Source organism: Natator depressus, chromosome 1 (genome assembly GCF_965152275.1).
Source record: "Natator depressus isolate rNatDep1 chromosome 1, rNatDep2.hap1, whole genome shotgun sequence".
Taxonomy (NCBI): domain Eukaryota; kingdom Metazoa; phylum Chordata; order Testudines; family Cheloniidae; genus Natator; species Natator depressus.
The window spans coordinates 176,893,184-176,916,293 of NC_134234.1; the positions used below are offsets into that span (position 1 = coordinate 176,893,184).

A 23,110-nucleotide genomic window follows, 5' to 3' on the forward strand; every position below is an offset into this window, starting at 1 on the left:
TCATAAAACCCAATTATCTTTAATGAGGATTTCACACACATACACACACACACACAACAGTACATCCATTGATTCAAGTTTTTTTAGGATTATTTTGTTTGCTTTTTAAATGCATCTTGAGGGGCCACACCTTAAACAAATTTCCTATCTTTCCATTAAGGGTCTGATCCTATCATCTGTGGTCTTATACTACTTCCATCCACAAGATACATTCTGTGCACATGCACAACTACCACGGACTTCAGCGGAAATTTTGGATACACAAAAGGATAAGGGATGATGTCAAAGTCAGCAGTAGAAGCATAGCCTAAAAATAATGCATAAAAACTAGAAATCTGATAGTTCCTTAGAAATAAAAGGTTGCATGAAAATCCACATTCAAAATCTTTGCTAGACTATCAAATGTGCCGCCGGGGGAAAAAAAAGTTGTTGGGTGGATATATATCTAAGGGTAGTTCTTTATCCTGTATGTGTATTTTAATTACAGGATTCATAGCGTTTCAGAAAATTAGACGGCTACTATATTTTAAATACATTTTAAAGAAAAATCAATCAATACATTACCCAAACATAGAATAATTAGTCAGAACACTGCAAGAGAAAGCACAGCTGTGTACAAATATCTTCAGAAAGTCAAGTTATCAGTAGGGTCTCTGCTGTTTCAAAACCACGCCACAGACTATAACAAAGAACTAATTCCACTAATAAAACTGGAGCCAACCAAATTATCTTCAGATAAATAGTCTGTATAAACAGACTCACTAGCATTCAGAGAATCTGTTTAATTATTGCGATCCTGCTCTTAAATGACTTTTTCAGTCAACATTTTTTTTTGTAAACATTAGGAAGAAAAAGAACTCACTTTTTGAGGTAGGGGAAAAAAAACCTACAAGACTGAAACATTCATCTAATGTTTCATCTGCAGTACATCACTGGGGTGAGGAATTAAGGTAGAAGCTACCGACATTCTTAGTGTAAATAATGTTTATAATACATAGCAGCCCTATTTTTAAAATGATTTACGGATGGAAATATATGGATTAGATATACAGAATGTAAGACTAAAGGAGCTGCTGGTCACTTATGGCCTTAAACTGTGCACCTCTAATATATCTATAAGGCTTTTGTTGAGAAACATAGACTTGACAAAATATACAGCACTGCACACTGTATTACCTTTCATTTTATTTTTTAATTAAAATATGCATTTCAAGTTATGAGTTAATGTGAAAGGAAACTCAGTAGTAGCATTTTATACTCTATTTTCTACTTATTATTAAACTTTTTTACTTGTTCCTGATGAAGACACATTAGTTTTGCATTAAAACATTTATGTGGGTAAAATCTTAAATTTCAGTCAAAACATATGCAGAAGGGTTCCAATCAGCGGCACTAGAGAAAGCACAAAGAAGCTCAGTTCAGAGAGTCCACATGGGTTTAATCTTTGATTAATTGAATGAAAACTAAAAGCCTCCAGACGTATTTCTTTTAATCACAGGAAAGATATCTTTTCTGTGGCTTTGCTGGTAGGAGAGAGAGTCAGCAGATGTCTGTCTGGTCTGAGGGGAATTTCCCTTTCCCAGGAGGAAACAGTTTAAATAGGAGAGAAAGAGCCATATGCTGACTATGCACTGCTTAACAGATGACGTAGAGAAGCATCTACAAGCATGGTGAGAGGCGCAGGGGAAGTTTCCATATTAAATTTCTTTCAAATTCAATGCAGTCAGCTGAAATCAATTTACATACTGGAACCAAGTTTGGTCAGATGATTGTCATCTGAACATTACACAGACACAAAGATGCAAAGCTTTATAACCAGTGCAATTTTGTTTCAGGAAATTTTAGAGTCTAGAGACAATAAACACAGATTATTTTCTATTTTAAGAACAACTAGTTCTCTTTATTTGAGGTGAATAATGACTTATAAAAATACCATACCAATAAATATTGATCAAAACCTGTGTCCCTGTTTTGACAGGCAAAAAGGGTGTGTTTTTCAGTCATGTAAGCTTAACATAATTATCTTCCTAAATTTGGGTTAACATGCCGATTCCTCAGTACCACAGGAAAATATATTAGAAAATGTAGGATTGAGAGGAACCAGGGTAAAGATAATCAATGGCAAGGACCAGAAAGGCAGCATTTTGTTCATCTAGCCCTTCACAATCTTTGCCAGTAACTTCTCATATGCAAGGGAATGGTAAAAGTGGTACAGAAATTGGTACATGATCAAAAAGTGGGCTCTGTGTTTCTCTCTCTCTCCCTCGGCAGGCTACTAGTTCAGCAGATGGCTGTTTCTGAAAAATTTCAGAGATTTGTGATTCTGAAGGCTAGCCCCATAGGTCTGCCTAAAATGACATGCTGTGAGGAAGGGCTTTAAAAATTTACCACATACCCACTAGCTAATGATAGATACAAAAAAAGCTCCTTGGGATCAGGAAGCCTACCAGCAATATCCAGGAGAAGTCATCCTGCTTTGTTGACCTTAGATGCTAGGAAGGAGAGGGTTCTGGATTTTTTATCAGAGTGCTGTCTGTGAACCATGCTTTAGGACTCCATCTGCTGTATCAGCCTCTGTCTTGGAAGTGTTTGATAAATATGAAGCTGCACCACACCTACCACGCCTTCAAGGGGGAAAGAAATTTTTGCTTTCCCTCTCCAAATCCTTCTGCCTGCTGAGAGAGGTAAAAGGTATCTGTCACAGAGACTGGCTTTCTGTCCTTCAAAAAAATAAAATAAATAAATCTCCTGTATTGGGACAAAACCGAGACCTTTAGGGAAAAAAAAAACTGGTCCAAAACAGGCATATCCCTACCCCAGAACAATGGAATCATCCAGTATTTAGGGCATTCACCTTGGATGTTGGCTCAAGACCCTGGCTCTCGCATGCTCCAGATGAGTGCCCTAACCACCAGGCTATTGGCTATTCTGGGGTAACGCTCTCTCATTTTGACCAGAAATTCACTCCTGAACCTGAGAAACCTTCCCAATGAAAAATTTTCTTTGAAAATGATGCATTTTCAAAAAAAGTTTTTGTTTTGCTGAACTGGAATTTTCTGACAAAAAAAAAAAAAAAGAAGTTTTGTTGAAAATGTCCCAACCAACTCTCATTAGGCACTTCTCCTCCTTGCCGCCTCTCCCCTCTCCTCAAGGCCCTCTACCTGCAACAAAGATGTGGAAGAGGAAAAAGGATGTCTTTGCTGCTGTAGCCCTTTCCAGCTACCATTTTTTTGGGTCTTGTTTCCCCACAAAGAACTACAGTAGCCATCTCTATTGCTGCTCATAGCATTGCCAAGCAGTGGCAAGTTGAAACTGACATGCTCAAACATGCTCTCTCTGTTTTAGGCATGCCTGTTCTCAATATCTGACAGCCATCTGGAAAGATGAGCCTCCAAACATATCCATGTACCTGGCGTAGCTACCAGCTATCAAGATCATAAAATGCCAGTACTAGGTATGCGGTCAATTGTGTTTTTAAATCTTTCAAGCGTGCTCTTGTGTATTATCCCAGATCCACAAAGATTATACGTTAGGCGATTCACACAGTGCTGCTTCTTTTGAGGAAAGATTAAACATGATTTAGTTCTGAAATTTTATCATTCCAGAAATTTGCATCAGTTTGGATACATTTTAGTGGTGATACTTCAACTACAGCTTTGACTTCTTTCAGAATCTGCAGTCAGCTTCACTTTGTCCACAAATGAATGGGCTGAGCTGCACTTTGACACATTCTGTGCTAAATTTCATTTTAGTGAAGCACTGATTCTGCTGTTCGACCATGCTGTGGTCTCAAACTGAAATTCTTCTAGAGGGTAGAGATTTATACACCATGGCAAGTGACAATAGGGAAGAATCACAGAAAGTCAACTTTTCCCAACAGTGAACTGGGAATGTTACTGGGAAAAGGAAAACAAGTATCAGAATAAAACTACATTGTCTTTCTAGTTCAATGTAGAGCTTTACTCTAGAACCTACCCTAGACCCTTCTTTTGCTGAGTTTGCCATTAAAGATGTGAAGGAACAACAAATCTCCTCAAGTGTGACATGGGGGGAAAAATGAAGGTAAGAAAATTCCATAGTAGAAAAGGGTAGGGCAAACTTTTTTTCCCCCACACAGAATCCTCTGGCCCTCAATTGATATTTTACAGGTCATGGTGAATAATTATATTTTAAAATGTGTCATTACTCCCTGATTTATAAAACATTTGTTCATTTATGGTAGGCCTAACCCATAATCAATCCACAATAGCATTTGAGAAAGCCATTTAATTAAAAAGTTTGAATTTTACTTCTGAGTTTTACTTTTCTTTTAAAAAACAAACAAACAAATTATGCATGTGTGTATATACAACACCTCTTTAGATCTGAAAGGAGGATAGTTTTATTTTTCTGGAGTACAATAATCACCTCTCAAACTTCCAGGGATGTGCTGCAAATATAATGGCTCAATTATGTATATAAGGTATCAGAATTTAGAAATGTAACAGTAAGTTTCAAGGAAATTAGTTCACCCCACCCCCAGCCATGGCTAGATGCTCCCCTGTTTTTGATTACTTCTCCCATTTTCATTAGGATAACTATGTTTTATGCCAAGGATAGTTAGATGGGATTTCCTTACTCCTAAGCTCCCAGAATTACTTCAGCTTTAATTACTACCAATGTAATTCTGCTGCCAAATTACATAGGATGTTGGGGAGAGGGAGAGAAGGAGTTAGAATTCATTGCAAAGCAAAATAAGGCTCTCTGTTCCCCTCAAGAACTAAGTGAATGAGGTAAAGGAAAGAACTAAAGATTCAAACTCTCAACGATAACGTGTTCTGCTATTGACTAGAAAGGCTAAAGAAATACTTTAAAAAAATCCAAAGCTATATGAAGATAACAAGCTAACGTAATCACTTTTGATTTCCTGAAGTACAGTCAACACATACTGATTGCAAATAGCAGGCACAAACAAACGTGTTATCATTGTTGGAAGAAAGATTTTAAATGACATTACATCCCTTTTTAAAAATGCTTTAGAAGTTGACAGCTTCTAGTAACCCAAGACTTCAGTTGTTGTTACAGCTGTACCATAACACTTAGTTTCGAGGCAAATACAGCATAGATGGTAATGCTTTTAAAAGCATTACCAACAACTGTGCTATGAAACCTGTATTGCCTCAAGCAACTTTTGCTAATGCCATTGCTTGTGGATATAGTTTCACTAAATTTTTTGATGATATCTGCTTCTTCCTGTGTATGAAACTTTGGAGGAAAGAAAGGAACCAGTTCTATTCAAATCTTTTCCACCCACATGACTCTAACGTTACAGAATTTCGCAAAAAGAAAAGGAGTACTTGTGGCACCTTAGAGACTAACCAATTTATTTGAGCATAAGCTTTCGTGAGCTACAGCTCACTTCATCGGATGCATACTGTGGAAGGTATAGAAGATCTTTTTATACACACAAAGCATGAAAAAATGGGTGTTTACCACTACAAAAGGTTTTCTCTCCCCCCACCCCACTCTCCTGCTGGTCATAGCTTATCTAAAGTGATCACTCTCCTTACAATGTGTATGATAATCAAGGTGGGCCATTTCCAGCATAAATCTTGGGTTTAACAAGAACGTCTGAGGGAGGAGGGGGTGGGGTTGGAAAAAACAAGTGAAGAAACAGATTGATAGAGCCAGAAGAGTTCCCAGAAGTCACCTACTACAGGACAGGCCTAACAAAGAAAATAACAGAACGCCACTAGCCATCACCTTCAGCCCCCAACTAAAACCCCTCCAACGCATTATTAAGGATCTACAACCTATCCTGAAGGATGACCCAACACTCTCACAAATCTTGGGAGTCCTTGCCTACAGACAGCCCCCCAACCTGAAGCAAATACTCACCAACAACCACATACCACACAACAGAACCACTAGCCCAGGAACCTATCCTTGCAACAAAGCCCATTGCCAACTGTGCCCACATATCTATTCAGGGGACACCATCACAGGGCCTAATAATATCAGCCACACTATCAAAGGCTCGTTCACCTGCACATCCACCAATGTGATATATGCCATCATGTGCCAGCAATGCCCCTCTGCCATGTACATTGGTCAAGCTGGACAGTCTCTACATAAAAGAGTAAATGGACACAAATCAGATGTCAAGAATTATAACATTCATAAACCAGTCGGAGAACACTTCAATCTCTCTGGTCACGCGATTAGTTGCGATATTACAACAAAAAAACTTCAAAACCAGACTCCAGGGAGAGACTGTTGAATTGCAAATTGGATACAATTAACTTAGGCTTGAATAGAGACTGGGAGTGGCTAAGTCATTATGCAAGGTAACCTATTTCCCCTTGTTTTTTCCTACCCCCCGCCCCCCCCCTCCTCAGACGTTCTTGTTAAACCCTGGATTTGTGCTGGAAATGGCCCACCTTGATTATCATACACATTGTAAGGAGAGTGATCACTTTAGATAAGCTATGACCAGCAGGAGAGTGGGGTGGGGGGAGAGAAAACTTTTTGTAGTGGTAAACACCCATTTTTTCATGCTTTGTGTGTATAAAAAGATCTTCTATACCTTCCACAGTATGCATCCGATGAAGTGAGCTGTAGCTCACGAAAGCTTATGCTCAAATAAATTGGTTAGTCTCTAAGGTGCCACAAGTACTCCTTTTCTTTTTGCGAATACAGACTAACACGGCTGTTACTCTGAAATCTGTCATTACAGAATTTAAGTAATATTCTGAAAAAAGTTACCAAGGCTGTAGGTTATTAGTAGTAGTTCTGTTTTCTCAGTTTAGGATGCAAACAAAATCTAAAATCTTCTCAAAATCAACTCAGTAAATAATTGTGCCATAGAACTGCAATGCAGTTTATGTACCATATTACAGTAATTTACAGAGCAAAGCAATTTAACAAGACTCTTCCCAAAGTGAATTTAACCTATTCCTTAAATTAAAATGAGCATGCTTAACAAGTGCTGATCTGTCAGTCACCAGTTTATCAGTGAGCCACAAAGTCTACTCCAAAATGGGAACTATTTTGCTGATTAATCTCAGCTACTGCATTAGAACAGTGCTGCTATACAAAGGCCATTAGAATGCATATTATTTGGATAATCTCCCAGAGACTGTGGTATTTCCAGAGCTGAACCTACAGTAAGAACAGGTATGATGATCACTGTGTTACGACCTACCAATCAAAAGTAAGTGAGCCATGCTTTTTCCATGTCATTTTTGAAGTACCATCCCCAAAGTAATTGCTGTAAGAAGGACATCAGTCTCTTAGGTAGGCTGATTAGATAGAGATGTCAGATCATATCTCAAGTTAACACCATCCTAAGAAGGTATTCTCAAAAAGGATGCCATATCCTGGTAAGTCAGAATACTTTGTGGGTACTGCTGGGACCTGAATGTGAAGAACATTTGGGTTACCATCCAGCTCTAAACTAAAAACAAATATATTAGCAAACAACATACACAATAGCTTGGAATCTTAGCTGTGCAATGCCAAGAAGCATTGTTACAGAAGTTAGAGGTAACGGTTTAGAAAAATAATTTTATTAGAAAGCGGTCTCTTTACAAATCTTTACTCAAAAGCCTGGTTTTCTACAGCAATGTGATTTAGGGGGCTTAGGAATAAAGATTTCCTGAACACTGGTGGCAAAATTATAGCTGTCATCTAAGCAAGAAGCAATTTAAAAATGAAGATGTATGAGGTTGATGTCTACCAAACACCAGCACTTTGGTTCTCCTTAAAATCCCCAGAATCTTCAGAATGGGGTGGGGGGCAGAAATGATGAAGGCAAAAAGGTATTGACCATGGGCATTTGCCTGCCACAACTACTACCACTCTTGGTTATGAATAAATGCCACACAACTTGAGAACCATCTTTATTCTCCTGGCTTAAAAAAAAAAAAAAAAAAGAGTAATTGCATGGAAATCTAAAGGATGCACTGTTTAACTGTTGAGTCAGTCTGCTGTGCAATGAGATGCCAAATAAATGAATTTGATCTTGATCAGGTGCATCTGTTCATCAGAGAAGCTTCAGGGACTCAACAGCATGAAACAGCCGTAGTACACTCCTGGTCTGTTGGAGATATGAGAGAGGTTTGTTTCCTTCAGGGTGAGAAACAGCCTTTGTTTCTAAGTTGTTCATGTGATGGACAGATGCTTGTCTGGACCATTTATTTGGAGGAGCAAAACACTGATCAACGCTGTGCTCCTACCTGTAAAAACTGACATTTATAGTAAGAATTACCCCATTTAGTCTTGACAAGGACATGCCCTTTATCACATTCTTTAGGACCTTTCACCACCAGGGAATGTGTCACCGGTACGTGGTAATCCGAAACCAGTTACATTCCTCAAAAACAAAAGATGGAGCTAATTTAAGTATGTCTCCGGTGATCAAAAGGCCGAGTTCAGGAAGTCAAGAAGAGAGAGGCAAACAGACTTGTAGCGGTATGAAGTCTCTGACGGATGACTGGTTACCGATGCCTGATTATCCCATTGCCTTCACTGGTTGGTCTAGTACACAGAAGCCTCATTCAGTTGTGAGTAAAGTCTGAAGATATGTAAGTAGGTTCCGTTTCAGAAAGTGGGAACAATATTCTGTTAACCTGTCTTGTAACTGAACCTTCTGCTGTGGCTCCTTTTTATATATATTTTATAAAAACTATATAAAAATTATATCACCCAATATTCAGCTACAAAGCTACTTCTCTAACTGAGACAGTGCCACACGTCTCTAGAGTTTTGCACTACTGCTCACCAAAATGGTTGATAGGTTTTTAGCTTTTGATGTCAAGAAATATCAAAAAGAAAAGGAGTACTTGTGGTACCTTAGAGACTAACAAATTTATCTGAGCATAAGCTTTTGTGAGCTACAGCTCACTTCTTTGGATGCATTCAGTGGAAAATACAGTGGAGAGATTTATATACATAGAGAATATGAAACAATGGGTGTTACCATGCACACTGTAACGAGAGTGATCAGGTAAGGTGAGCTATTACCAGCAGGAGAGCGGGGGGGGAACCTTTTGTAGTGATAATCAAGGTTGGCCATTTCCAGCCGTTCAGAGAATCATAGAATATCAGGGTTGGAAGGGACCTCAGAAGGTCATCTAGTCCAACCCCCTGCTCAAAGCAGGACCAATCCCCAATTTTTGCCCCAGATCCCTAAATGCCCGCATCAAGGATTGAACTCACAACCCCAGCTTTTGCAGGCCAATGCTCAATCCACTGAGCTATTCCTCTCCCCTTGACAAGAACGTCTGAGGAACAGTCAGCCATAAAAATGTTGGCATACTGTGGGGCCATGCGGGTACCCATAGCAGTGCCACAGATTTGAAGGTATACATTGTCCCCAAATGTGAAATAGTTATGGGTGAGGACAAAGTCACAAAGTTCAGCCCCCAGGTTTGCCATGACATTATCGGGGATACTGTTCCTGACGGCTTGTAGTCCATCTTTGTGTGGAATGTTGGTGTAGAGGGCTTCTACATCCATAGTGGCCAGGATGATGTTTTCAGGAAGATCACCGATGGAAGTCAGTGGTGTCTTAAAGATAGCTGGGAGAGCTGGTAGCGTAGGGCCTGAGGAGGGAGTCTACACAGCCAGACAATCCTGATGTCAGGGTGCCAATGCCAGAGATGATGGTGTCATAAATATAAAGGGAAGGGTAAACCCCTTTAAAATCCCTCCTGGCCAGAGGAAATCTCCTCTCCCCTGTAAAGGGTTAAGAAGCTAAAGGTAACCTCGCTGGCACCTGACCAAAATGACCAATGAGGAGACAAGATACTTTCAAAAGCTGGGAGGAGGGAGAGAAACAAAGGGTCTGTGTGTCTGTCTATATTCTGTCTTTGCCGGGGATAGACCAGGAATGGAGTCTTAGAACTTTTAGTAAGTAATCTAGCTAGGTACGTGTTAGATGATGATTTCTTTAAACGGCTGAGAAAAGAATTGTGCTGAATAGAATAACTATTTCTGTCTGTGTATCTTTTTTGTAACTTAAGGTTTTGCCTAGAGGGGTTCTCTATGTTTTGATCTAATTACCCTGTAAGGTATCTACCATCCTGATTTTACAGGGGGGATTTCTTTATCTCTATTTACTTCTATTTTTATTAAAAGTCTTCTTGTAAGAAAACTGAATGCTTTTTCATTGTTCTCAGATCCAAGGGTTTGGGTCTGTGGTCACCTATGCAAATTGGTGAGGCTTTTTACCAAACCTTTTCCAGAAAGTGGAGTGCAAGGTTTTGGGAAGTATTTGGGGGGGAAAGACGTGTCCAAACAGCTCTTCCCCAGTAACCAGTATTTGTTTGGTGGTGGTAGCGGCCAATCCAAGGACAAAGGGTGGAATATTTTGTACCTTGAGGAAGTTTTGACCTAAGCTGGTAAAGATAAGCTTAGGAGGTTTTTCATGCAGGTCCCCACATCTGTACCCTAGAGTTCAGAGTGGGGGAGGAACCTTGACAGATGGATTTCCAGGTTTATGGATGACCCACCACTCTCACAGATCCTGGGAGACAGGCCAGTCCTTGCTTACAGACAGGCCCCCAACTTGAAGCAAATACTCACCAGCAACCACACACCACACAACAGAACCACTAACCCAGGAACCTATCCTTGCAACAAAGCCTGTTGCCAGCTGTGTCCACATATCTATTCAGGGGACACCATCATAGGGCCTAATCACATCAGCCACACTATCAGAGGCTCGTTCACCTGCACATCTACCAATGTGATATATACCATCATGTGCCAGCAATGCCCCTCTGCCATGTACATTGGTCAAACTGGACAGTCTCTACATAAAAGAATAAATGGACACAAATCAGATGTCAAGAATTATAACATTCAAAACCAGTTGGAGAACACTTCAATCTCTCTGGTCACTCGATTACAGACCTAAAAGTTGCAATTCTTCAACAAAAAAACTTCAAAAACAGTCTCCAATGAGAGACTGCTGAATTGGAATTAATTTGCAAACTGGATACAATTAACTTAGGCTTGAATAGAGACTGGGAGTGGATGGGTCATCACACAAAGTAAAACTATTTCCCCATGTTTATTCCCCCCCCCCCCCGCCAACCCCCACTGTTCCTCAGACCTTCTTGTCAACTGCTGGAAATGGCCTACCTTGATTATCACTACAAAAGGTTTCCCCTCCCCCCACCCCCCGCTCTCCTGCTGCTAATAGCTCACCTTACCTGATCACTCTTGTTACAGTGTGTATGGTAACACCCATTGTTTCATGTTCTCTATGTATTTTCCACTGAATGCATCCGATGAAGTGAGCTGTAGCTCACGAAAGCTTATGCTCAAATAAATTTGTTAGTCTCTAAGGTGCCACAAGTACTCCTTTTCTTTTTGCGAATACAGACTAACACGGCTGCTACTCTGAAACCTGTCAAGAAATATCAAGTGACTTGTGATTTGGCTAAGTCAGTAACACACAACCCTGTAACCTGAACAAACAGAAGAGACTCAGGATAAGATAAGCAATGCTATGCTGTACTAAGGGCAGAGACCCCATATTGGAAGATACATTTATTACAGGCATAGTGCCACATTCGGGGATCATGTTGCTATTTTGTTTGTTTGTTTAAGAAGGGCGAATAACAGGAAATAAATACAGGAAAAGCATACGAAAATAAGAGAATAAAGTACTTTTAAACAATGCCAAGGACACCAGGAAGCAAGCCCAACAATGTAATGCATAAAGCTCATAATTTGAAAGTAACACGAGAAGCAGAGATTGTAGTGAGGGAAATGGTTTCCTTGATTCAGTTTACTGAAGATACCATACAGTTATTAGTGCTAGATCGATGCTATTCACAAAGGGACAAATGGCCCTGGCTAGCTAAAAGATAGACATCAGTGGGAGATAAGTGAAGAGACAGATACAGCGTATGTTGGATAACATTACATATCTAGCCCCTTCGGTGGGCCTAATGGGGAGTGGGAAGCAGAGGATGAGAAAGCTTGCACATTCCTGCTTCCTCATATTCTACCTGTTCTGTGTATACAAGCAGGATTTTAGTTTCTGGGGCTGTCAATCTGATACATAGAATAAAATTTCATATGTACCTAAAAATATATTCGTAGAATTAAAAAAACCTTTAATGTTAAAATTTCACATCCTGGAAGATTTTACTGAGTTTTGACATATCACCCTAACTACTTCTTTTGTAACTGGAGACTCTCTAAAGCTTATATGTATCAGAGAACAAAGAAAAGACTAAGTAATATCCCCGTGTTATTGTAAAAAACAAAAACAGTATTTCCTTGTCCTATCTCAAAAAAATAGCAGTGAATTTGTTTTGAAAACATGCGGTGAGGAGGAGTAACTGGTCTGAAAATTTTTATTTAGTGTTTATTGGAAAAGTAAATAGACTATTTGTTGATCTGACGTGTAGGCTACAAATTCACAGGATACTAAAGGACTGAAATTTAAATAAAGTTGTGACAATCAGAACTGACGAAAAAGGAAGTGCTTTATAAAACGCAAATTACTGCCATAGACAAGAGTCGCTTCCAGTCATACCTACCAGTTACAGTGCATAAAAGCTTTTGTTCCTCTCACTTTTTTTTTTACAAATGTCTTTCAGTTGAGCTGATTGTGTAGCATTAAAACATAACAAAATGAATATGCTAAAATGTTCTTTTGTGTTTCTTAAATGCACACCAAATAAAGGCAATTTTATTGTGTAAACATGCAAAGACAAAACTAAAATTTAAGGATTTTTAAAGTAGCAATTGTATATGATAATACTGTTTGTATGAAAGAGGCTGCAGTGACAAGTGAATCAAAACAGTTTTCTCTTTGACCACTACGAACCTAACTGTAGTTTATAATGATAGTGTTATATCTATGTTTCACAGATGTTAAATTTAATGTATATTTATTCCAGTAGCCTTCAATTATTTCCCTGTTTCCTAGAATATCTGATTCTTTACCTTTTCAGTGCTATTTAAAATGCTTCACTGGTTTTGCATTTTCACATCATTGCTTGTTCTGTTAAAATCCTTTCAAATACCATGTTACCAATGCTAAAAATCTCATTTGCTAACACACATATTAGCGATTTTTCCCTTTTAAGTGTTGATGTCGACTTTAACACTCAATCAATCAAGTCTCCGCAAATCTCAACTCACATTTCAAAACTCTGAGATTCACTATCAATTCAAGTGTGATTGGAACTGGATTAGCAGTTAATTCTAGGCTATTGTTCTTTGGAAATATGTGAAGCTCCGTTAGAAGATACTTATCTCTTATCCCTGTCTCAAGAATTAAGACACCGGAAAAACATTGTGGTGGCATTCATGTTTTACATACATGTCCAGACCCTTTCATGAAGGTTCTTCCTGCAATCTAAGCAAGAGGAACTGAGACAGGGGGTCACAAACACATTTAGAAACTGCCAAGTGAATTGGCAGCAGCAACATTGCTCCACCGATGTAGGCCTAACCCTAGCTCCTAGACTTTAAATGGGAAATTGTGGGGGTGAATATATAGATATACTTTTACATACACAAGATATAGTGGCCTTGACACCATGTGCATTTTAAGAGGTTGTTATTAAAAGATACTACATTGTAGGTTATGGACCAAATAAACAGTGGATTTTAATTGAATGCCTCACACATTACAAATATCCTTTGCAACACACACACAAATCTTTAAAATACTTCCTGTACAATTTAGTTCATAAATGTTGAATGTAATAGTAAACTGGAGGTCAAGAGAACCTGATTTCAATAATCAGAGGGGTAGCCACGTTAGTCTGGATCTGTAAAAGCGGCAAAGAGTCCTGTGGCACCTTATAGACGAACAGACGTATTGGAGCATAAGCTTTTGTGGGTGAATAAGTGGATATTCACCCACGAAAGCTTATGCTCCAATACATCTGTTCGTCTATAATGTGCCACAGGACTCTCTGCTGATTTCAATAAAGCACTTAATGCTACAGCTACTCGACACTTTACAAAAACCACTGAACAACTAGACAACAAGTGTGTTTTAAAGCAGTTTCAAGAATTTTAGATGAGTTACTGAGCCAAATTCTTATCTTTCCTCAAGAAAGGATTTCAGGCGTGGATCTGGTAGATTAATTCATTTCAATGTTATGACAAAATATATACTATATAATCAAGGCTGTCGGAGTGCTAGGCATACGCTGTGCTTTCATCCGTACTCAGATGATAATTATTGTAATTCAGCAATAAAAACATATAAAAATGGCTTTTAAACAGAATGTCATATCAGAGGTGAGCAAACTCCTTCACGGCCCCTGAGCCCCTGGCCCAGAAGGCTATCCCCGGGCACCTCCCCCCCGTGCCCCCTCCCCCACAACTTCAGCTCACTGCGCTGCCAGCACAATGCTCCGGGTGGCACGGCGAGGCTGCGAGCTCCTGGGGCAGCACAGCTGCAGAGCCCAGCCTGACCTGGTGCTCTGTGCTGCGTGGTAAGGGGGCACGGAGCAGGGCAGGTTGGATAGAGGGCAGGGGAGTTCGGAAGGGTTGGGGGGGGGGGAGGTGGTCAGGGGATGGGGGGGTGGATAGGGGTTGGGGCAGTCAGAGGGCGTGGAACAGGGGGGGTTGAATGGGGGCAGGGGTCCCAGGGGGCAGTCAGAAAGGGGGGTTGGATGGTGCAGCGGGGGGGCGTGCAGGGGTCCCGGCTGGGGCGGTAAGGGGTGGTTGGATGGGGCAGGAGTTCGGGGGGGGGGCCCGGCCACAACTCCCTCCCCTAACCAGCCCTCCATACAATTTTCAAAACCCAATGTGGCCCTCAAGCCAAAAAGTTTGCCAGCCCCTGTCTTAGATGTTTCATATATGGGACTCAACCTTCAAGTCCTGGCAGAGTGAACATCAGGAAGCAGAAGGACTTTCTGCTCCTGTGAAAACATGGAGTGGAAACGAAGCATGGACACTAGGACCAAAAAAAGGGGCATGACTTCCAGGGCTGTTAAGCAACAACAATTTCCATAGACTTCTATAGGAGTTGTGGATGCTCATCTCAGGGCGGGGAGCGGGAGGGGGGAAGTGTGTGTGTGAATATCAGGACTCTTATTTAGGTTCTTAAATCTGACTTTCACTGCCTAAATATCGGAGTTTGAAATTTCTGACTTAGGTATAGTCCTCCTCACTAAGTCTCAAGACTCTTTCATGCACAGTCACTTTTAACTCTGTTCTTCAGAGCAGAAAAGGGGCATGTTTGAAGGGACACGTGATGAAATGTAAATGAACAACAAACCTATCTGCTCCTGTCTTTGGCCATATGCCTGCTATTAGCCAGAGGCAGCTGATTGGCCACGCACCAACACTCACTTGAGCAGGACCGGTTTCTCTTGTGTACCCAGTCATGCTAAGTAATTTTTTGCCTTATGTTTATATACACAATACTTTGCATCTGTGCTGTGCTACATCAAACCTTTACTCTATCGCCAGTAATAGTAAACTGCATTGGATATGATATGTAGTGGAAAAAAGTATCAATAATCTTTGAATCAGGCATGCAACATTCAACAGCCAACAAAAAACCAGAACTTCATAGAAAAATAAAGATTCATCTGGCCAACAAGTCCAAATCTCCAAAATCATCTGTGTTTCCTTCCCATATATTTGTATGTGGTACAAATAAATTCAACTACATAGTTCCTACCTTTATTTTAAGTCAATTTTTTGTCTCAGAGAAAGTTGATGATTTTTTTCCTCTTAAATTTCCACCGTAATAGCCAACATCAGGACAAGTGACTATTCATAAAAAGGTGAAAAACTTTACTTACTTGCTACCTCCAGCGATGCATTATGACTCACAGCTTCACCAAGGTAATTCCTTGCAACACAGACGTAGACTCCTTCATCTGGTCTACTTTTGCGTCCATGTACTATGCGTAAGAAAAATAAAGATCCGCTGGGCAGCAACATCCGATGGGAGCGAGGGTCATCTTTGTCAGTTTCAACTCTTTCACCCCCTTTATACCATTCAATAGTTGGGGTTGGCCTGCCTTCAGCCTTACAGTTCAAAGTTGCTGGTTCTCCTTTTGAAACAATTAGATCAGAAGGGTGCTCAACAATTCGAGGTGGGAAATCTTCTTGACGGAGACGAGAACCTATAATATAAAGAAACCAGAGTTTTCTTATTAGATCATGATTATACACAGTCACTGATGGAACCCAGCATTTTGCAATATGACAATTTGACTGTTAATTCACAGTGGTCAGGTATTAAAGATGGCTATGAACAACTCAAATTTAGCTCAAATTTTTATGGATTTCAATACAAAAGTGCTTTCCCATAATTGAGCAAATTAAGTAGGCACTGGGCAAACAACAGTCTTCTGATATCTTATTCATGTAATGAAACAACTAAGTTATTAATTCAGATCTACTGTTTTACAGTATGAACATGAAAAACCTTTACAGATACCAGGGGAGTCTTGGTAAGAGTAGTGTTGCTCTGGGCATGAAGAGTAGATTTGAAGCTGGCCTGAGTGGCAAGCTGGAGACTCCTCAGTTTTATGCAAGACCATTAGAGTGTAACATCTACTGACCTCAAAGATACTTTCTTTTACTTGTACTGTAAACTGCTTTGGACACTGACTAGGCAGTGCACTAGGAGCATGAGAAACCAGATCATCATGGAATGAAAATACCTCTCAAAAACCTTCTGTGCCAGGAAAACTACAGAGAAGGTAATGTCAGTAAGGACTATACTGGAACTCATTACAGCGTTGGGGTGTTTATTCCCTCATTCTCTATATCACTCACCCTGGGAACTATTCCACCATCTGACCCAAAAGAACTGAAAGTTGTGAACTAACAAGCTCCTCTTGTAGAGGATGACAAAATTCAGAACATCATTGCACACTCTCATATGGCCAAGAGCAATCATAACCATCTGTTAGACAGGTATATACCACAGGAGAACAGGACAACATACATTAGAGAGCCCTACATAACATTCATATATGAACCATTCTACAGTATAGACGTGAGACTACAAAGGTTTCCAGATTCATAACTGCATTCCCCTCCTCACAATTTTCTTTATTTCTCTCTTTATTGATATACAACTTTACCACAGTGAAAGTTAGCCTCTGGGGTTAATAATTCTTGATAATTAAAATGTAAAAAGTCAAAGTTCTCTATTATTAGAGTAGTAATGTGTATTTTGAATGGCTATGAAACACAATAGATAGAAATATGTGATATATTCACCACCAGTTACAAGACCATGAAAGTAGTGTGGAAACTGAGAAGAGAAGGATCCCAGAGAGAGTGCTGCTTTCAATGTAATCACAAAAATAACTGTAAAATGCAGAATTTACATGCAACATTTATTTCACACTCTCCTCACCTCAGGCTAATTAGTGTAAATTAAATTTCACACTAATTAGCCAACAGTTAGCGCACAGTCCTAAGACTGGGGGCTTTGGCTGACTGCATTAAAAATAGATTTGCACTCTTTAGGTAACGCAACAAGATAGTTTTCTATGAACTCGTGTGATCAGTAAATACATATCAACTCAACCACCAATCAAATGTGCTTTGTGGTCCCTTGATGAATGGCACTATAGTATGTTCATAGAAAATATTTGGAACAAATTTGCATTAGGATTACAAATTAAGAAATTAATTAAAAGTATTAAATATAAAAATATGTTGAGCCTAATTATACCAGAAAATTCCAGTTGGATAAAAGGATCTTTAGCTTATTTGCTCACTTCTGCAGCCACTCATTTCTGTTCCAGAACCAAAGAGCCTCCCAAACCTATGAAACCTCAGCAAGAAAAATAAGCTCAAAATTTATTCTACATAATTTTTACATACAAAGGCTAAGCACAAAAATATGATGAATGTTTAAGGAAAGAAAGGAGAATGGAAGTCAGAAAACTCCCGACTTCTTATCCAGTTTTATTACTGGTTGACTTTGAACAAGACACTCAGGGTATGATTGTGATGGGTTCGGTCACAGAGACCCCTTTGGGACTGTCACCTGACGTCCTGAAACTACCTCTGAGCCCATTTTTCCTGCCAGCTTGGGACTCCAGAACCCTGTCTTGTTGAGCAGACATGCTACTCCACTGCAACACAGACCCAGGTCTGAACCATGCCCCCAAAGCTGCAGGCTTTAACTGAAAACCACTCAGCAGGTATTCCTGTCTCCAGCTTCCAGTGGGATCCAAATCCCAACTAAATCCATTTTACTCTGTATAGAGCTCATACGGGATAAACTCAAACTGTCCACCCTCTAAAACACTGATAGAGGGATATGCACAGCTGTTTGCTCTCCCAGGTATTAATCACTTACTCTGGGTTAATTAATAAACAAAAGTGATTTTATTAAGGATAAAAAGTAGGATTAAAGTGGTTTCAGGTAATAACAAAGTACAAACAAGACAGAACAAAGTAAGTTACCAAGCAAAATAAAACAAAATATACAAGTCTAAGCCTAATACATTTAAGAAACTGAATACACGTAAATCTCACCCTCAGAGATGTTCCAATAAGCTTCTTTCACAGACTAGACTCCTTAGTCTGGGCCCAATCCTTTCCCTGGTACAGTTCTTGTTAGTTCTAGCTCGGGTGGTAATTAGGGGATTTCTCATGACTGGCCTCCTTTGTTCTGTTCCACCCCCTTTTATAGCTTTGGCCCAAGGCAGGAATCCTTTGTCTCTCTGGGTTCCCACCCCTCCTTCTAAATGGAAAAGCACCAGGTTCAAGATGGATTCCAGTATCAGATGACATAGTCACATGTCACTGTAAGACCTCATTCTCCATTACCCACAGGCTAGCCCCCATGTCCACAAGAAGGCTTCAGATAAATAAACCATCTCCAGCCAACTGTCCTAGTCAATGGGTGCCATCAAGATTCTAAACCACCATTAATGGCCCACACTTTGTACAATTACAATAGGACCTCAGATTTAACTTCATATTTCTAGTTTTAGATACAAGAACGATACATACATATAAACAGGATGAACACACTCAATGGATTATAAGCTTTGTAATGATACCTTACAAGAGACCTTTTACATATAGCATATTCCAGTTACATTATATTCACATTCCAAGCATATTTTCATAAAGCATATGGAGTCCAACTTCACAATGTCTACACTGTAATTAGACACATGTGGCTGGCCTGTGCCAGATGACTCGGGATCATGGGGCTTGGTCTGCATGGCTGACTAACTGTGGTGTGGACGTTCAGGCTTGGGCTGGAACCTAGGCTCTAGAAACCTGCAAGGTGGGGGTGTCCCAGAGCCTTGGCTCCAACCCGAGCATCTATACCATAATTAAACAGCCCACAGCCAGAGGCCTGTGAGCCCAAGTCAGCTGGCACACGCCAGCCACAGGTGTCTAACTGCAGTGTAGACATATCCTCCGAGGCAGAGCACAGAACTCACAGACCTGGGGTTAAGATGGCCTTCAGTCATTGTTGAACCATCCAAATTCTGGACTCAAAAAAATACAGATGTGTTGGTCTGTGTAAATTATGACATGCCCCTGGAGCTACTATATGGGTCACAGAATCTCTACAGTGCTACACCCACACCCTTGATACACATCTGCTGGCCCTGCCCCTGCCATATTTCCCACACCACAATTATAGGGGATCCTTGGAAGACAGCCTTATAGCTATTTCCACAGTGCCTGGGCTGAATCTTCCCCCAGCCAAAACTGGAGACTCTTTACTCCACTCCAGCCCTTTTACCTAGGAGCCAAAGCTGGGGGAGGGAAGAATCTCGCCCCTGAACTTTAGTCCGTTTGCAAAGGAACTCATATCTCCTGTATCCCTTAAGGAAAAAAAAATAGAAATGAGGGATCAAAATAAGGTAACTGTAACGCTTATAAAGCATTTAGAAGATCTAAAAATGCTAAATTTATCTATTTGAATATATTATATTTTCAAGTATTTTTTAAAAAGGCAAAAGCTTGCATAGATTTTGGGTACATTACCTATTCTATATTTAATGGATTACACTAGTCAGCTAATTTAAAAATTACACATAATACCATACTCAAGCCTTCTTTATTATCACTACCAATAAGGCCCAAGATACAAGGAAGCAAGCTCTCAATCCAAATATATTTCCATGCTCTTCTTATGCACTGTCCTTTACCATAAGCAACAACAGTGCAAACACCTCGCTCAAAACTTTCTTGAAAATTGAGACATTCTGATTTCCTGTGGGGGATCAGGGTAGAGGGGGAGGAGAGAATCTCACGTGAGGTCAAGTTCTCAGGAAATTTTAAGAATCTTCATGTATTCTTTACACTTGTTTGATGGGTAATAGTAGAGAAGTTAAAATGACAGAACCAACCATTAACAGATTTCTATGCTGATGCTTTATAAAGTAACTTTTTTCTGGAAAGTTCCTTGAAGCACAAGGGGACAAAAGTTGTAGGAGTAGCTGACTGACACATAGTGAGCATTAACAGCAAATTTAGTGACAACTGCCTGAGGAGATCAAACGGCCTTGACAACAAAGTTATAATCTTTCTGTGTATCTACATACTATTTTTTTTTAATCTTTCTTTTCCTTTACCCTTGTTTTTTAAGCTCCATTTATGTTTTATTGAGTAGAAGCAGCTTCAATTATCAACATAAATCTTACAGTGGGCACCAATCCTGTAATTTTCGTGTCAAAAAAAATCTACCCCACAAGGGATATTTGGTAAATATAGAAGCACAGCACCTATTAGTCGCACATCGTATCTGATGCTAAATACACAGCTGAGCTACATTTTTTTCCAAATCAGACCGTACTGGGTTAGAGGCTCTAACCGACTTGCATTCCCTACTCTAGTATCACTGAAGTCCTATATCAGAAGTCAACAGGTTGCCTCCTATTAGAGTGAGCCATACTGATTTCACTTTCACACAGCTAGTTAAATGAACCATATTATGAAAAATCATGTTTCCAGTTTATTAGATTGTACCACAGCTATTTTTTACAAGAATTCAGCCCTTGGGGAAAACAGATGTGAAGAATCAAAAGGAGGATCACAAGGTTAGATAAATACTGTTAAGCTCCTTAGGGCAAATATTGCCTTTATTCTCTCCTTAATGCACCATCAAATCTATTGATGCAATATACAAATATGAAATAATACAAAATAGATGTTTTTCCTTCCTAAGTGTAAGCCAATCTGAAAAGTCTTGATATCAAAAGTAAATGTTATCCAGTTCCAAGTCAAGACCCAAAACCCCGCTCACCCACCAAAAAAACCCACAGCACACACAACCATATCACCATGCTCCTTATGTCTCCAAAAATGGCTCTTTGACGCATGAAACGGCTCTAAGTAAAGACCATATCTAAAACCTTCCCAGAAAAATTCTGAAACTTCAATTAAGATGCATAAAGAAAACATTTCCTCCAGCTAAAGATCCATGAGAGAATCCACCCAAATCCTGTAAAAAGCTCCTGATGTAACTGACTTTGGGACTTTAGGAAGGTGCCTGTAAAAACCTGCTGGCCCGATTAATTCTTCCCGTTTCATAAACCGAGCATTTAAAGTGAAATGTGTTTACTCTGAATGAAGTATTATTTTTCATTGAGAAGATCAGATCTGAACTGCTGCTATTTATGGTGTCTTGTGTTCTTTATACAGCAAAAAGAGGAATTTGGACAGATGAGAACAGAAGATAATCATACTGAAGAAATTGTAGAGCAGTCCCATGCTATCATCATTGTCGGCTAGCCCAGAGAGGTAAGGATAAGTAAAAAGCTTGGTCTTTTTTCAGAAGACCAGATCTCTCAAAGTTGTGTCCATCAGACCTCACCCAAGTGACCATCCTGAAGCGCTCAAAGATACTCAGTGTTGTAACTCTGTAATATACTCTTCCTCTTCACTTTGAGCATGGGATTAGAGTTATATGACTAACTGATTTTTTGCTAGCCATGTTGAAAATTTTCAAATGTTTCCAGGAAAAAGTAAAATCATTTCCTTTTAGGCTTAACCATTTGTTTCATCTGTGAGCCTTTCTGAATAAAATGTAAGTACATTTCAAAATGAAAATTAATTTCAAGTGGAAAAAAGTCAAAATATTTTGTTTTGAAAATTTTTGTTCAGAATTTTTCTTTTCCTTTTTTGATGAAAATTATTTGGCACAAATTCGCAAAATGTTTCAGTTGACACAAATCTGCATTTTTTGGTAAAAACAGTTTGACACAAAAAAATTCACCCAGCTCTCGTTAAGATTTTGGTATAAACACTGGTTTGTGCTGTATACACTGCCTGCTTTGATAGGATCACATGGATTTGTTAGGAAAGGATAAATTCTCTTTTGGGTACTATGTATCAGATAATATCGCCTTCAATATTTATTTTGTTTTATTTAAAAATCCAGAGGTCTGGCAGGTATACAAAATATAAATATAAATTTACACAGTATGTAGATTGGACCACTGTACCAAAATAAAAGCAAACACCCTCAAACTAAGATTCTCCTACCATTCACCCAGTATCTGACCACAGAAAATGCCTGGGAAAACCATGGAGGTTTTGCAGAAGTAAGATGTAATCAAGAATTCTTAATAATATATTTGCATTTATTTTATAAAGCAAAACAAAAAATGAAAAGAAAAGAACCATGAATAGATTAAAACAAGCCAGGAACTACCCTCTTTACTTACTTAACCACATGGCTATAATTGTATTTAGGAAAGCTAGGACATTCATTCTCCCAGGGAAAAAAAATCTGCCACCCTTACATTGAGCATTAAATTGCTATGCAACTACTCTCAATAAAAATCAATGGAACTACACCAAGTAATGCACTACACAATTTGAATCCTACTCTAATCCCATCTGAGTCTCCTCTGCTTATATGGAGACAGACACAGCTGGTGTGGAAGAGCGTGACCTTTACTTTTCCCTTTACCTCCCCACCCCCTGCCCACAATGGGCCTAACAAAGGTAAATTGCATACCTCCCCGATAACATCTCATGGGATTGTTTCAAATGCATACTGTAATTGGACATATTTAGGTTCAAGGGAGATTTCCCAACTGACACTGCTGTGTACTTGGGAGGTCTGTTTTTAGACTCTCAAAGGGCATGTCTACTTTACAATCAGAGGTGTGATTGCAACTCACAGAGG

At 39.5% G+C, this 23,110-nt stretch overlaps 1 protein-coding gene across 5 annotated transcripts in view; it reads right to left on the minus strand.

Moving 5' to 3' along the window:
- Positions 1–23,110, minus strand: part of ROBO1 (roundabout guidance receptor 1) — a 1,032,053-nt gene that overhangs the window by 365,335 nt on the left and 643,608 nt on the right. For all 5 annotated transcript variants that reach the window (XM_074971626.1, XM_074971617.1, XM_074971599.1 and 2 more), the window contains one exon: positions 15,777–16,103. In XM_074971626.1, coding sequence (XP_074827727.1) covers positions 15,777–16,103 — 327 coding nt within the window. The remainder of the gene's footprint in view (positions 1–15,776; positions 16,104–23,110) is intronic.